The 13,722-nt window shown below is 47.7% G+C and overlaps 1 protein-coding gene across 1 annotated transcript; it reads right to left on the bottom strand.

The window, feature by feature from the left end:
• Positions 1-289: 289 nt before the first annotated feature.
• On the bottom strand, positions 290-13,521 carry LOC119172837 (serine protease 33). Its single transcript, XM_075893585.1, has 6 exons — positions 13,482-13,521; positions 13,311-13,384; positions 4,805-4,908; positions 4,028-4,284; positions 2,534-2,679; positions 290-625 (listed from the first exon to the last, which is right to left on the bottom strand). Exons 1-6 carry the CDS (start codon positions 13,510-13,512, stop codon positions 461-463), a joined length of 777 nt encoding a protein of 258 aa, XP_075749700.1. The 5' UTR covers positions 13,513-13,521; the 3' UTR covers positions 290-460.
• Between the last annotated feature and the right edge of the window lie 201 nt (positions 13,522-13,722).

The following is a 13,722-nucleotide window of genomic DNA, read 5'->3' as shown; positions in this document are numbered from 1 at the left end:
AGGGCGCAGCCTCCCTGTCGGTAATGGAGGGAAAGCTGTACAGACGGGTGTGTATGGTGTTCGGCCGCCCAATCCGAAAGTCGCGGATTTCGAATTGCTTGAAGCCCGCGTACACACTTACATTTAAGTGCACGTTAAGGAAGCCCACGTGGTCAAAATTACGGGAGCCATTCGGCGTTCCTAACGACTATATCGTGGTTTTTGGGATGTTCAAGCACAATTATTATTACTTAAGTTTAGTCCAGTTTCGGTTTATAGCTCTCGCATTTTTATAAAAAGAAACGCGACATATTGATTCCGTTTTATTTACTGTCATATCACTGCATTCTTCCCCGTGCGACTTGAGAATTATAATGTCAATACGCCACATGGTGCCGTTCACACAAACTAAATACTTGACGTCCAGTAAAGCTGCATGTATACTATATAGCCTGCGTGACTGCACACGCTAAACTGTTAGTCACAGCTCGTCTCGCAACTCGTGCCGGAGCCAGCCGACGTATCTGGTGACGTCAGTGTATATTCCCGGCAGATCCGGCGTAGCACAGCCGATGCCGTAAGAGATGATACCAACCGTGTACCAGCGGTCGTCATGCAGAACCATCAGGCCACCGCCGGAGTCACCCTGAGATGAATAAGCAACATGTATTAGTTTGTAGAGATAGAGTGACTGACTGCTCTAGTTGTAACTTATGGAGCGAAAACATCGGTAAATTGGTAGCACGTGTGCATCGGAAACGATTCCCCGGACATAAGATACTGTATCCGCAAAAAAAAAAAACATCTTGCGCTAATTATTCATTAGAAAATATCTCGGCCGATCCTCATGTTCGACATATATGCAAATAGAGAAGCCGACTGACCATTACAAAAAGGATAGTGAAGGGTACTAACAAAATAAAAGTTTCATGAAGGTGGCGAAGTGTTACCCACAATCGAATTGCTCGCAGCTCGAATTGTTCGAATCTAATTGTTCGAATCGAATTGTTCAGCAGTATTAACTCATTAGGGTCACCCGAAATAAACTCTCGTTTACTCGTTTCTTACGTTGCTTGTTGCTTGTGGTGTGTGCAAGCACGCTGTTCACATTTTTATAGTAAAAAAGTGTGCCCTAATATATATTGATTCTCACAGCACCTATCCGATTCTCAGCCTTCGTGCATTGGGCACAGACATACAAGCACAGTGATACTTGCTTCATTCATTACCGACGTGGAGAGAAGTGCTATAGATGAACGACGTGGACAAGAACGGAAAGAACAGGTGCTTACTTGTAACTGATGTTTATTGCGAAAACATGCAGTGAATATACAAAACAGGGGAATCGTGATGGTTGCCAGGATCAACATGTGCAATGACTTACAATGAGAACTCATCACCCCCCCCCCCATGAAAAATCACAGCATATCCACGGAATGAATGATGATTAGTGGGGCGAAGCGTCTGTAAATCCGTCCGTGCGTCCATCCGTCCATCTAGCGAACACTTCAAGTACCGCCATTTCGCTTCTTTTTATCATATATTCATCATATACAAGTACCACCATTCAGAGGCCAATCCGAGGTCTATAAGAGAGTATATGTACCCCATTTCTGCTGTCACCACTCTGTTAACACAGAGAGCGGGATAACGACGCCGTGCTACGTTTTTCGTAACATGGGGACATGCGTAAATGTGCCCGAGGTCAGGTATGTGCCACTGGTATGCGGGTATGAGCCACAGGTTAGGCACTACGACAGCGGGGCACGAACAAGCCACGCCATAAGAAGCTTCGTGCATAAAAAGGAAGGGTTAAGACGTGCAATGATTGACACTGACAAGTTGGAATGAATATTAAGAGAAGAGCAAGATTAGACTCAGTCGCTATGTCATGGTAGCCACCGCATGCGCACAGCAGTGCCTTCTAAAAACAATTATTTCGCGCACAGACGGCTTGCTCATGTAGGAACTTCCTTCCTGTTTAGTCTGCGTAATTTGCACGATGACGCGGCCGTGGTTGTTCCTTTGTTGAATGACGACGATCATCTCCTAAATTCTTCCACCTCATTAGGATCCCATGCAAACGTAATTTTCGGCCGTGAAAAGACGTTCTGGACCTGAGATGATTTGAGGTGTATGTGGTTGTTTCGTTCGGCGGTGCATACGAAAACAAGTCGACGGAACGAAGCGTGGAGTGAAGCCGTGTGAGGTGAAGTATTTCAAGTCTGGCGGCCAGATTTGCACTACGTGACCTGGCCAGAAATCACGTCACGCGTGGCGTTCTCTGTAACACGGCGGCCTGAGCCTGTAGACCACGTGATCTCGCGAAGACCAATCATGTGTTGACGCGCGTATTTTATACCTATATATAGCGTCAGATCTAACGATGTCACGTGATCTCGCCAACCAATCACACACACTGCCGCGATTACAGCTGTGCTCTTTGGTGGTAAACACGGTGTGAAACAGGCCACAGCCAAAAAAGCAATCGACTGCGCCAGATATTACCGTAGCCCTATCTCGGCTACTCTCCCCCTGCCTCTCGTGTCTATACCTGGCAGGCGTCGTAGCCGTATCGGTAGGCGCAGAACGAAGTCAAAGGGCTGTAGAAGTAGCCTTGCATTTTAGCCACACAGTATTCCTGTGGCTTGATGACTTGCGTGACGAAGAGCAGGTACGGGTTGCGGTGTTGCTTTCCAGCTGCAAGTACACACGTCTGAAAAAGTCATGCTGACACGAGCACAAGAGAATGCAAACAAATCACACAAATACCAACTTTCTAAAGCTCAACTTAACACCCGCAATTATAGCTATCTCAACGGTCTCTTGTTCGTACTCTTACATTTCTTGAATGAACTATAGTCAGACATCTGCAGAATTTAGTCTTTCGCCAATAACATTCCGACATTAATCCTAAAGATGTTCCCCGCATGAATAATATACTGCCAATTAAATAAATGGGCTTGTGAGTGTGCTGATTACTTGTTGTTGCTCCTTTGATTACGCCATCAGTTTAAAAAACACTTTCGTATGGTAAAAAATACTATGGGTAGTTGACAATGTATTGGGAGTCCTTCACCTATCGGAAATAGGGGGCCAGTGAAGCTGAGTGCGTGCATGTCTGACCTATGATTTTTATTTATGAATTTATTTATTTATCGGTATGCTTTTCTTTTTTTTCTATCGCATTGCGCAATGTCGCCTAATAACGTTTCCCTTCCTCAATGCCTGGCATTGGACCTGCATTTTATTCCAAGGTCCTCGAAGACTTCAGCGACGTGTTTCCGTCGCCTAAGTGACATAAAGAAATACACATGATCAGATGGCAAAGAAAAAAAGTTACATCAATGGCAGCCGAATCAACGATCTTTCGGTCCGTGACAATCAATGCCGGACAAGCTATCCTCTGCGTCACGTTTACGCACTTTGTTTTCTTTACAAACGTGCGTTTTGTATCTCGCACTTTTCTCTCATAGTGCCCGTGGTCACCGATGTTGTGTCGCCGTTTGGGAGCAGTTAATTCAATGAATGCATCATGAGCGTGGCTTCTGCGATTAGCTCCTGCAGCATGTCGTCGCTACTATCTGTCCCATTCAGTGCAATTTTGTTAACGCTGCTGACACACCGCAAGGTAGCGACCTTAGCCTGAGCCTCAGCTGTACCTTGGCTTCACTCATAGCATCCATCCATGTTAAAAATAGAGCTCTGTGACGCGCTGGAATAGTCATAACCTGGCAGTAACACCATGTCTTTGCTGCCACCAAGCGTCAACGTGGGTGCACCCAGGTTGTATGGTGCTATAGCTGCCAATTACCTATAGACAATTGGCAAGCTCTCTTATATCAATAAACAGTAAAGCATTCGTCTAGTACTTCAGTAAAGGCACAGTTTACTTTCGCGCTATACTTATTCCGATGACGCAGGGATCAATCATGTATTATTATCGAATTCCGTTTTTGCAACGTATGTATGTATGTATTATTATTTTGAATTGCATTTCATGTATTATTATTTTGAATTCCGTTTTGGGCCAGCCGGCTATACTCACAGTCCGACGTGTATCCCCAGCCGGCCACGACGCCGATGGTTCCGGGCAGCGGGGGAAAGTCCTCGGTGGGAAGGCACACGGGCTGCACGGTGTCCGAGAAGTTTAGCTCGTGCGGCAGCTCCAGCACTGCGATGTCGTTCATCAGGGTCCGGTCGTCGTAAGCCGGATGGAGCTTCGCCCGGACTACGGCGGACCGCTTTGCCAGCGCCAGAGTAGTGTGGCCGTACAACACCGAGAGCGGAGAACGCTGCCCATGGCTGCGTTGACGCTCGTAGTAAAATTTCAAAGTTCTATTTCACTGCTCCTTCGAGTCATACCAAATGAAACTGGAGCATGAAGCTGATAAGAAAAAGAAGAATAGATAAGAGGACTAGAGAGCATCTGAGATTGCACTAACACTGAGCGAGGCCTGCCGTTCATAGAGTTGGGCACAAAAAGTTATGCTTTCCTATAATTACACTAGAGAGCAATAGCAATATCTGTCGTCATCCAGATTCTGCCGAGAAAAGGCGGATCTTATAGATCTCATTAGTTGATCCACCTCTTTGGTTTTCCTGTGCCTCCCTATGCCATTTTAGCAGGGTTTTCGGCAGAGGCTGGGACAAGTGGTATTGCCAGAAGCAAAGCCTTCGAGATGAAGTGACATTTTGCAACTTTTCCGCCGAGGTTAGCACGCTTCCGTCATGGCATCGCGAAAAAGATAGATTGTTAACGTTGCCAGGAAGCGTTGACCTCACAATCTTGGAAATGAGAGTACAAAATGGCGTTCACACTTACAGGAACAAGCAGTGTCCGGCGGTAAGGACGTGCCTTGCGGTGATTATACTGCCACCGCAGATCCCGGTGAGCCTCTTCGGTTCGTCTCTTGCTTGAACCAGAACCTGGTAGCCAATAAAATGACGCCAGTCATGAGCACAGGACCCGGCGAGTTAAAACCTAGGTGTAAGTGCAAGACGACACAGTAGGGCGCTGAACTTGCCTACCATCTGATACGCGTTTGTGCTGATGCGGCACAGATGACACCAAAAATGAAGGCATCAAAAAAAGGCCACACCAAAAATGAAGCGCTCAACGTAAATCACCAGCGAAAACAGTGTCATTAAACTTTGAATCAGCTGCAAATGGGCTGACGGATTCATTGATAGAGTACTAGCGCCTCGAATCTCTCCTATGGCACTATTTTGGCCAATCTGTAGTGGACAAAAACTGCGTATTCATTTATTTATTTATTTATTTATTTATTTATTTATTTAATTATTTATTTATTTATAACATAGCACAGTTTATCATGTACCGGAATTTCAGCACCCGACAACAATTTTCAATATCGCGCGATTGGAATGCGTTGACCGCAACCGAAATAATACGGCCAGTGGTCTTGCCCACGGATCGAATTCCATGAGCAAGATGGAATTGCAAGATGTGCAATTCGTCAAACTTCACCTCCGATTTTTTTTCGGATTCTTCATGCGTGTAAAAATGTGCTCAGCTTCCACCACTGGAGCAAGTTTAGAACCAGCAGCAGAGCTTGTGTTCGGCGTGGTTATTGCTAGTAAACGAAAACGGAAGAACAAGCTGGTGATGCCCATTTATCACTAGAGATACTAAGCTTTGGCTAATAGTTATAAGTATGGCTAGAATGACTTTTTTTCTGTTTCGGTCATTCTGTACTCTAGATACGTGTTACAAGGTATTAGCTGGAACTCGTCACATGACTACGTAATTTTGTCGAGGTCATGTGACTAGCTATTAAACGACGCCACGTTTTATTAGTGCCGTAACTAGTTCTGATGTGATACGTGTTTTGCATGCGAAGCGTCTCTTACTCGGCCCTATGTCACGCGGCGTCTTCGGTGTCCGCACTCACACTGCGCATGCGCAACTCTGCTCCTTCCATCTTTCCAACAGCTGTGCGTTACTCTCTCCACTTGTCTCCTCTAGGCAACCCTCCCAGCGGCGTTAACACACCCATTGCGCATGCGCATCCCTCCCCCTCTCTATCCTTTCCTACGCTCCCTATCTCTTGCCTCACAATGCCGACGCAGGCAGCGTGTGCTAGCAAATTTATTTATTTATTTATTTATTTATTTATTTATTTATTTATTTACAGAGACCTCACAGGCTCCTGAGTAGTATTGTTACACGACATCGGCAACGAAAGAGCATCATAGACGACGAAGACGATGAAAGCGACCGTGCTCGTGTTGTTGTTGCTGCTGTTCTTCCATCTTGGCTGCAGCTGCCTCTGACTCTCCCTGTATATTTTTGTAAATATATTTATTTCATTCATTCTCTCACACCCGTGACATTTGGTGGTGGTGCGGGGTACAACACGATATAACGGAGCTCCGCAGTGGCCGACGCTTGGATTTTTCCACCATGGCAAACCAGGGACCGGCTCCCGCCGAGGCGACTACAACAACTGTTGTGCTTCCGCAGCTAAAAGATCCTGGCACGTTCTGTGGCACGGATGATGTCGACATCGAAGAATGGTTGCCGTTGTTCGAACGTACAAGTAAGAATTACCGCTGGGATGAAACTCTTATGTTAGACAATATCCTGTTCTACTTGAAAGGAACAGCAAAAGTGTGGTTCGAGAACCACGAAGATGAAATTGGGAGCTGGGATACGTGCAAAGAAAAGATGCGCGTCCTTTTCGGCAAGTCTGTGGGCAGAAAGGCAGCGGCCAAGAAGGAGTTGGCATCTCGTGCGCAAACGTCATCAGAGTCCTACGTGACTTACATACAGGACGTGCTTGCCCTTTGCCGAAAAGCGGACAACGGTATGGAAGAAACCGAAAAAGTAGCTCACATATTGAAAGACATTGCAGATGATGCATTCAACCTTCTCATATGCAAGGACTGCAACACGGTCGATGCCATCATCAAGGAGTGCCAGCGTTTTGAGGCCGCAAAAAGTCGACGTATCGCCCATAATTTCACCCGACTACCAAACACAGCAGCAACCTGGTCGTGCGAAGACAGGCCTGCGCTACAGACGCCATTAACTGCAGAGCACGTGACCAAGATCAGACGTGAACTTGAAGCTCTGTCTCCTGCGTCCACGTGCTCCCATGCCTGTGACTCCAGCCCTCAGATGGTGCCACTGGTACATGCCATTGTGCGACAAGAGCTTTCCAATGCTGGACTGGCCTCCGAGTGCACTACAGCTCCCTCTCAGCCAATCAACCGTCATCGACCCCCTGTTTCGTATGCCCAAAGCCAAACCTTCTGGCGCGCCCTCGCAATCCAGCTGAGTGGAGAACTGCTGACGACCGCCCGATTTGTTTCAACTGCCACCATCGGACACGTGGCCCGCCATTGTAACACTCGGTGGTATTGGCATCAGGCATCCTATGGGTACCCCCTTTGGCCAGAGGGGGATCATGGACGCTTTCAAACTTACCGGGAGTCACCTCAGGCCACCAGTGAAGACGTTCCTTCTATGCCGCCATATCGTCGTCGCTCTCCATCTCCGCATGCTCACCAGTCCCGTTCACCACTCTCCCGTCGCCCATCGTCTCGCTCGCCCCAATTTCGCCGACCAACGTCGCCGACTGACCACCTGCCGCGGGAAAACTAGAGGATGCAGCTCCCGGAGGTGATGCTGCATCGACCACTTGCCCACCAAATCCTCTGACCATGCTGCCGACTCGACGCAACCTTATTGACGTTGAAGTAGATGACACACCCGTTGTTGCACTTGTGGACACAGGGGCTCACATATCAGTGATGAATTCAGAACTTCGTTGCCGCCTTAGGAAAGTTTTAACGCCACCCACAGTGCCACTCATCCAGGTCGCCGACGGTGGCACGTTTCCCATGCTTGGAATGTGCTCCGCGCGTATAAGTGTGGCTGATCGCTCCACGACAGTGCTATTTGCTGTGCTCGAGAAATGTTCCCATGAACTTATCCTCGGCATGGACTTTTTATCCGCCCACTCTGCCCTTATTGATTGTCGAACAGGCATGCTTCAACTTGATTTACCGTGTTACCATGAGGACCCCACACCAGCTCAACCCCGTCTGTGTTCTGCAGATCACGTTCGCCTAGCACCTCAAGCCGTCACTTACGTGAACCTGAGATCTGTCCCTCCTGTTCCCGATGGTGACTACATGTTGACACCTATTGCTGACGTTCTGCTGGCCAAAAATGTTGCCGTGCTTCACACACTTTTGACAGTCACAGGAAATACAGCATCTCTTCCGATCCTAAACTTCAGCTGGTGCGCTCAAGTTATCCCAGATGGTATGACTTTGGCAAAAGTTTTTTCTATAGATGCTGCCGTTTTGACGTTGATTGCCGAATCTTCTTCGTCCTCTGCTCCGTTTTCATCCTCGCAGAGCGCAGCGGATGCCACCATCAACAAGGTGATCGCTCCGGACTTTCTTCCAGCACAGACAGCTGACATCCGGCACCTGCTGAAATGCTACCACGACATCTTTGATTTTGATGACCGCCCTTTGGGTCAGACGTCTTTTGTAACTCATAGGATTAACACTGGAGACGCCAGCCCCATCCAACGACGTCCTTATCACGTGTCTAATGCTGAGCGACAAGTTATCCAGCACGAAGTTGAAGAAATGCTCACAAAAGACGTCATCGAACCTTCCTGCAGTCCATGGGCATCGCCGGTCGTGCTATTCAAGAAGAAGAATGGCAGCTGGCGCTTCTGCGTAGACTACCGTCACTTAAACAAAGTAACACGTAAGGACGTGTATCCACTGCCGCGGATTGACGATGCTCTCGACTGCCTATGTGGTTCTGCCTACTTTTCATCTGTCGACTTGAGATCAGGATACTGGCAGATTTCTGTCGATCATCGAGACCATGAAAAAACCGCATTCATCACACCAAATGGACTTTTCCAGTTCAAGGTTATGCCATTCGGATTGTGTAATGCGCCAGCTACATTTGAAAGGATGATGGACTCTCTCCTGCGTGGATACAAATGAACCACGTGCCTGTGCTACCTCGATGACGTCACCGTATTTTCACCTACATTCGAAAGCCACCTTAGCCGCCTAACGGCTGTTCTTTAGGTTTTCCGGAAAGCAGGACTTCCGCTTAACTCTTCCAAATGTCGCTTTGGCCGTCGGGAAATCACTGTACTGGGTCACCTTGTCAGTGCCCGAGGCGTGCAACCTGATCCTGACGAAATTCGAGTTGTCAAAGATTTTCCCATGCCACGTTCCGCAAAAGATGTACGGAGTTTTATCGGCCTTTGTTCTTGCTTTCGACGTCTCGTGAAGAATTTTGCTGACATTGCCCGACCACTTACGGAGCTACTGAAGAAGAACATGCCTTTTTATTGGGGTACTGACCAAGCAACTGCCTTCATCACTGAATAAGAACGGTTATTTGGGCTAGTTGGTTTGAATTCATGGTAATAAGGGCTGCAGCCTTCTAGCACCTTCGTGCTCGCGCTGCAGCCCTTATTACCATGCCTTCAGCACCCTTACAACATTACTTACTTCCCCACCCATCTTGGCCCATTTCGACCCGTCGGCCCATACTGAAGTTCGTACCGATGCCAGCGGACATGGAATTGGTGCTGTTCTCGCCCAGCGGCAACGAGGACAGGATCGCGTCATTGCTTATGCCAGTCGCCTCCTTTCTCCTTCGGAGAGCAAGTTTTCCATAACAGAGCGTGAGTGCCTCGCACTAGTCTGGGCAGTTGGAAAATTTCGACCATACTTGTATGGCCGCACCTTTTCGGTAATTACAGATCACCATGCCTTGTACTGGCTGTCGTCCCTTAAAGATCCAACAGGACGACTTGGCCGTTGGGCCTTGAAACTACAAGAATACAGCTTCGACATGACATACAAATCTGGCCAAACGCACTAGGATGCCGACTGTCTATCCCGTCATCGCATGGACCCACCTGACCTTTCAGCACGTGATTCTGACCCTTGTGTCTTCGCCATGTCGGCTTTCACCGACATACACAAGGAGCAGCTCAGCGATGTCCACTTGCGGTCTATCATGCAGAGTCAACGCTTGCCCCACGTAGACCCGTCGCTACACTTGTTCGTTCTACGCGATGGCATTCTTTACCGACGCAACACGAGCGCCGAAGGACCAGAGCTACTACTCATAGTTCCTGCGACACTCCGTTCCGCTGTACTTGAACAGCTTCACGACGCCCCAACCGCGGGACATCTCGGGGTCACGCGCACGTATGATCGCGTGCGGCGTAGATTCTTCTGGCCAGGCCTTTACCGTTCTGTGCGCCAATACGTTGCTGCATGTGAGTCCTGCCAGCGCTACAAACATTCCACCTTGCCACCAGCTGGTCCACTCCAACCAATAGACATATCCACCGTTCTGTTCTACCGCGTCGGTCTTGATCTCGTTGGACCATTTCCTACTTCTCTCACTGGAAACAAGTGGATAGCTGTAGCCACTGATTACGCCACAAGATACGCTATCACACGAGCGCTACCGACAAGCTGTGCCACTGACGTCACGGACTTCTTGCTTCATGACGTAATTCATCACCATGGCGCTCCTCGACACCTGCTGACTGATCGTGGTCGCTCATTTCTTTCAAAAGTAGTAAGTGACATCCTTCGCTCGTGTTCGACGCGTCACAAGCTCACTACGGCCTATCACCCACAAACAAATGGTCTTACCGAGCGCCTAAATCGAACATTGACAACAATGCTCTCCACGTACGTTTCCAAAGATCACCTTGATTGGGATAGTACTTTGCCTTATGTGACATTTGTGAACAATTCGTGAACATTCGTGAAACGCCACGACACCGCTGGCTTCTCCCCCTTCTATTTATCGTTCGGCCACCATCCAGTGTTACCCTTCGAGCTCTTTTTCCATCAACTACGCAAATGGTTACAGAGTACGCCCGGGATGCCACTGCTCGGGCTCAAGTGGCCCGCCAAATCGCACGGGAACGTCTTCTTGGCTCGCTGCTCTATCAGAAGGCCCGCTACGATAGCCATCACAGAGTAGTTTCCTACTCTCCAGGTTCTTTGGTTCTCCTCTGGGCACCATGCTGCCACGTTGGCCTCTCTTCGAAGCTCCTGTCTCGCTACTCGAAGCCTTACAAGGTTTTACGCCGGCTTACCTATGTCACATACGAGATTTCTCCGTTGGACAGTCAGTCATCGCCGTCCGCACCCACTACTGATGTCGTCCACGTGACCCGCCTCAAGCCGTACATACCAGCATATGATCCTACTCTCTTTTAGGCGCTGAGACGGCGCTGCCACTGGCGGGGGGTTATATGTTACACGACATCGGCAACGAAAGAGCATCATAGACGACGAAGACGATGAAAGCGACCGTGCTCGTGTTGTTGTTGCTGCTGTTCTTCTATCTTGGCTGCAGCTGCCTCTGACTCTCCCTGTATATTTTGTAAATATATTTATTTCATTCATTCTCTCACCCCCGTGACAGATTTTATTGCGTGAGGGAGGGCTAGAATATTCATCAACAGAGGTAGAGATCTCGCGAGAAAGGTACATCCTTGAACAATAGTTAATGTCATGAACAATTGAGGCCGGAGATATTGCAGGTAAGGCAGTCTATGTTTACAATAATGTAGAACAATATTATAACAAATGCACATAGGTATCAAATAAAAAGGACATTGCAACTTGGCAATAAAACGTACCTAGAACACAAAGTTGCTCAGTTCGCTTCTGAATACTACCGGATTACGGATGTTAACAATGAAATGTGGAAGTTCGTGCCACAGTACTATCGCGATATTTCGGGATTGAAAAAAACTAAATGCTGACGCTGCACAACCGTTCACTGCTCACTCCGTATATATAAGCACAGGATATTGACCTCCAAGGTAGTGCCAGTGGGATATTTCTCCTGTACGTTGTTCTACAATGGAAAATTGCAGTGAGTGCGTTAACTAAACGTGCAATGTGGGTCTCTGTGTCGAATCGGAATCTTCTGTGCGCAACTGCCCGTTGGCAGCGACATGTTCCAGAAGGAGACACTGGTCCATCACTGCGTGCTTTGCGCCTGCCCGGGTTACTCTCCTGCGTGACGCCGCGGTGAGCGTCGGCGTCAACGCCGCCGCAACTGTAAGCGTTAGCACCCGCTGCTTCGCATCTACACATGCTTCCCTTTACCAGGAGATGGCAATGATATTTTGGTTAAGTGACCAGTTACGTGATATGACGAGATATTAGCCATCCGATTCAATATTACGCCATTTAAGTCGCATCGCTAGCAGTCATGTGATTCTTGGTGGGAACATATATCAAGTGACTGGTCGTTACGCGATGTCAAGTTATTTTAGTCGCATAAGGAATTGCACGGTTTAAGGTGGAAGCATGCCACATGACCAGCTGTTTTAAGGGGTTACGGGACTACATTAACGTGACTAGCCGTTACGGGGTTTTAATAACATGACTAAATTTTACTTTGACTGCATCTCGTGATGATACACAGATTTTATTCACGTGATTAAATTTATAATTCTTCTTCTAGATGTTGCGTGGTCAGTGATTTTAGCCACGTTACTAGATCTTGCTTGCTTTTAGTCACGTGGTTTATGTCGCGTGACTAGTTGATATTATATGTGATGTGATTTTAGTACCATGATTAGTAATTACGTTGTGTTGCGTGGCTTTCAGTCTCTTAACATGCTCGTCCATCATAGTTATTGCATTCCACAGTGTTGTGGGAAAGAATCAGAAGGTGAAGAGGTATAGGAAGAAGCGTGCGCTAGGAGGTTCGTAATGATGCTGGTGCCGTAATGATGCTGTTCGCACTAACCAGTGCAATGAAGGGCTTCAATAACCCCGCTATTAATATAGAAGAACGTGTACAAACGCACGCATGCACATGCATTAGGTATGGTTAGAGACCCCCTTCCCTGCAGCTCCCCAAACAAATTTTTATCTGCGCCCTTGGTCATTAGGTTTCATAGATGGATGTCCATTGGAACCTTGCCCCGCCCACCCCGATATGTCTATCTATTAATTTCCATGAGGGTGCGGTAGTTTTTCTAGAACGACAAGTAAAGTAATGGTGCTGGGGGCTTGTACGTTTTTAATTTTTTTATGTCGACTCGTCTGCTTTTATCTGGTGTGGCCACGTTATAATTATGTTTTTCCTCAATAGAGAAGTCAGTTGCAATAGTAGTGGGCCGCCCTGTCTCCCTCTTTTCTAGTGCGCCGTTCTAGTCACCCCTGCTCCCTCCCTGCATCGTGAATATGTTATTACGATGGGTCATGGACATGATCGAGCGCTTCAAACCATTGTCTTCGGAGAAAACTTACTATGCAGAACTTACGATCCATGGGTATCTGTGCTCCGGAGCGCGGAGACCATTTATAATGCGTGGAGCGAACTGGGTCGTTCCGCAAGCTGAAGAGATTGAAGGGCAGAGAAACAAGAGGGACGGGCATCGTCAGATTAAGCCGTGGATAAAAACGAGGAAATCCGCCAGGAACGCAGCACTTACACATTTTCGTCCACAGTGCGCTATTCTGCATAGTCGTGTTGGCCTGAGAGAAGAAAAAAAAGGGAAGTCAATGTCTGGCCGACTGAGCCGAACAGCAGCGAAGTTTAAATATCTCGTTCATAGCAAATAATTCAGGTCGTTCACACAGTGCCCGCTGCTAAAATCGTATGTGGACATGTTCAATCGAACTTGTGCAATTATTTTTCTTCTTAAAACAAGAAAGCCTACAAAGCACCTTCAA

Source organism: Rhipicephalus microplus, chromosome 4 (genome assembly GCF_043290135.1).
Source record: "Rhipicephalus microplus isolate Deutch F79 chromosome 4, USDA_Rmic, whole genome shotgun sequence".
Classification (NCBI taxonomy): Eukaryota; Metazoa; Arthropoda; class Arachnida; order Ixodida; family Ixodidae; genus Rhipicephalus; species Rhipicephalus microplus.
The sequence above is the reverse complement of the archived record's forward strand: the minus strand, read 5'-3'. Positions and strand labels throughout refer to the sequence as shown.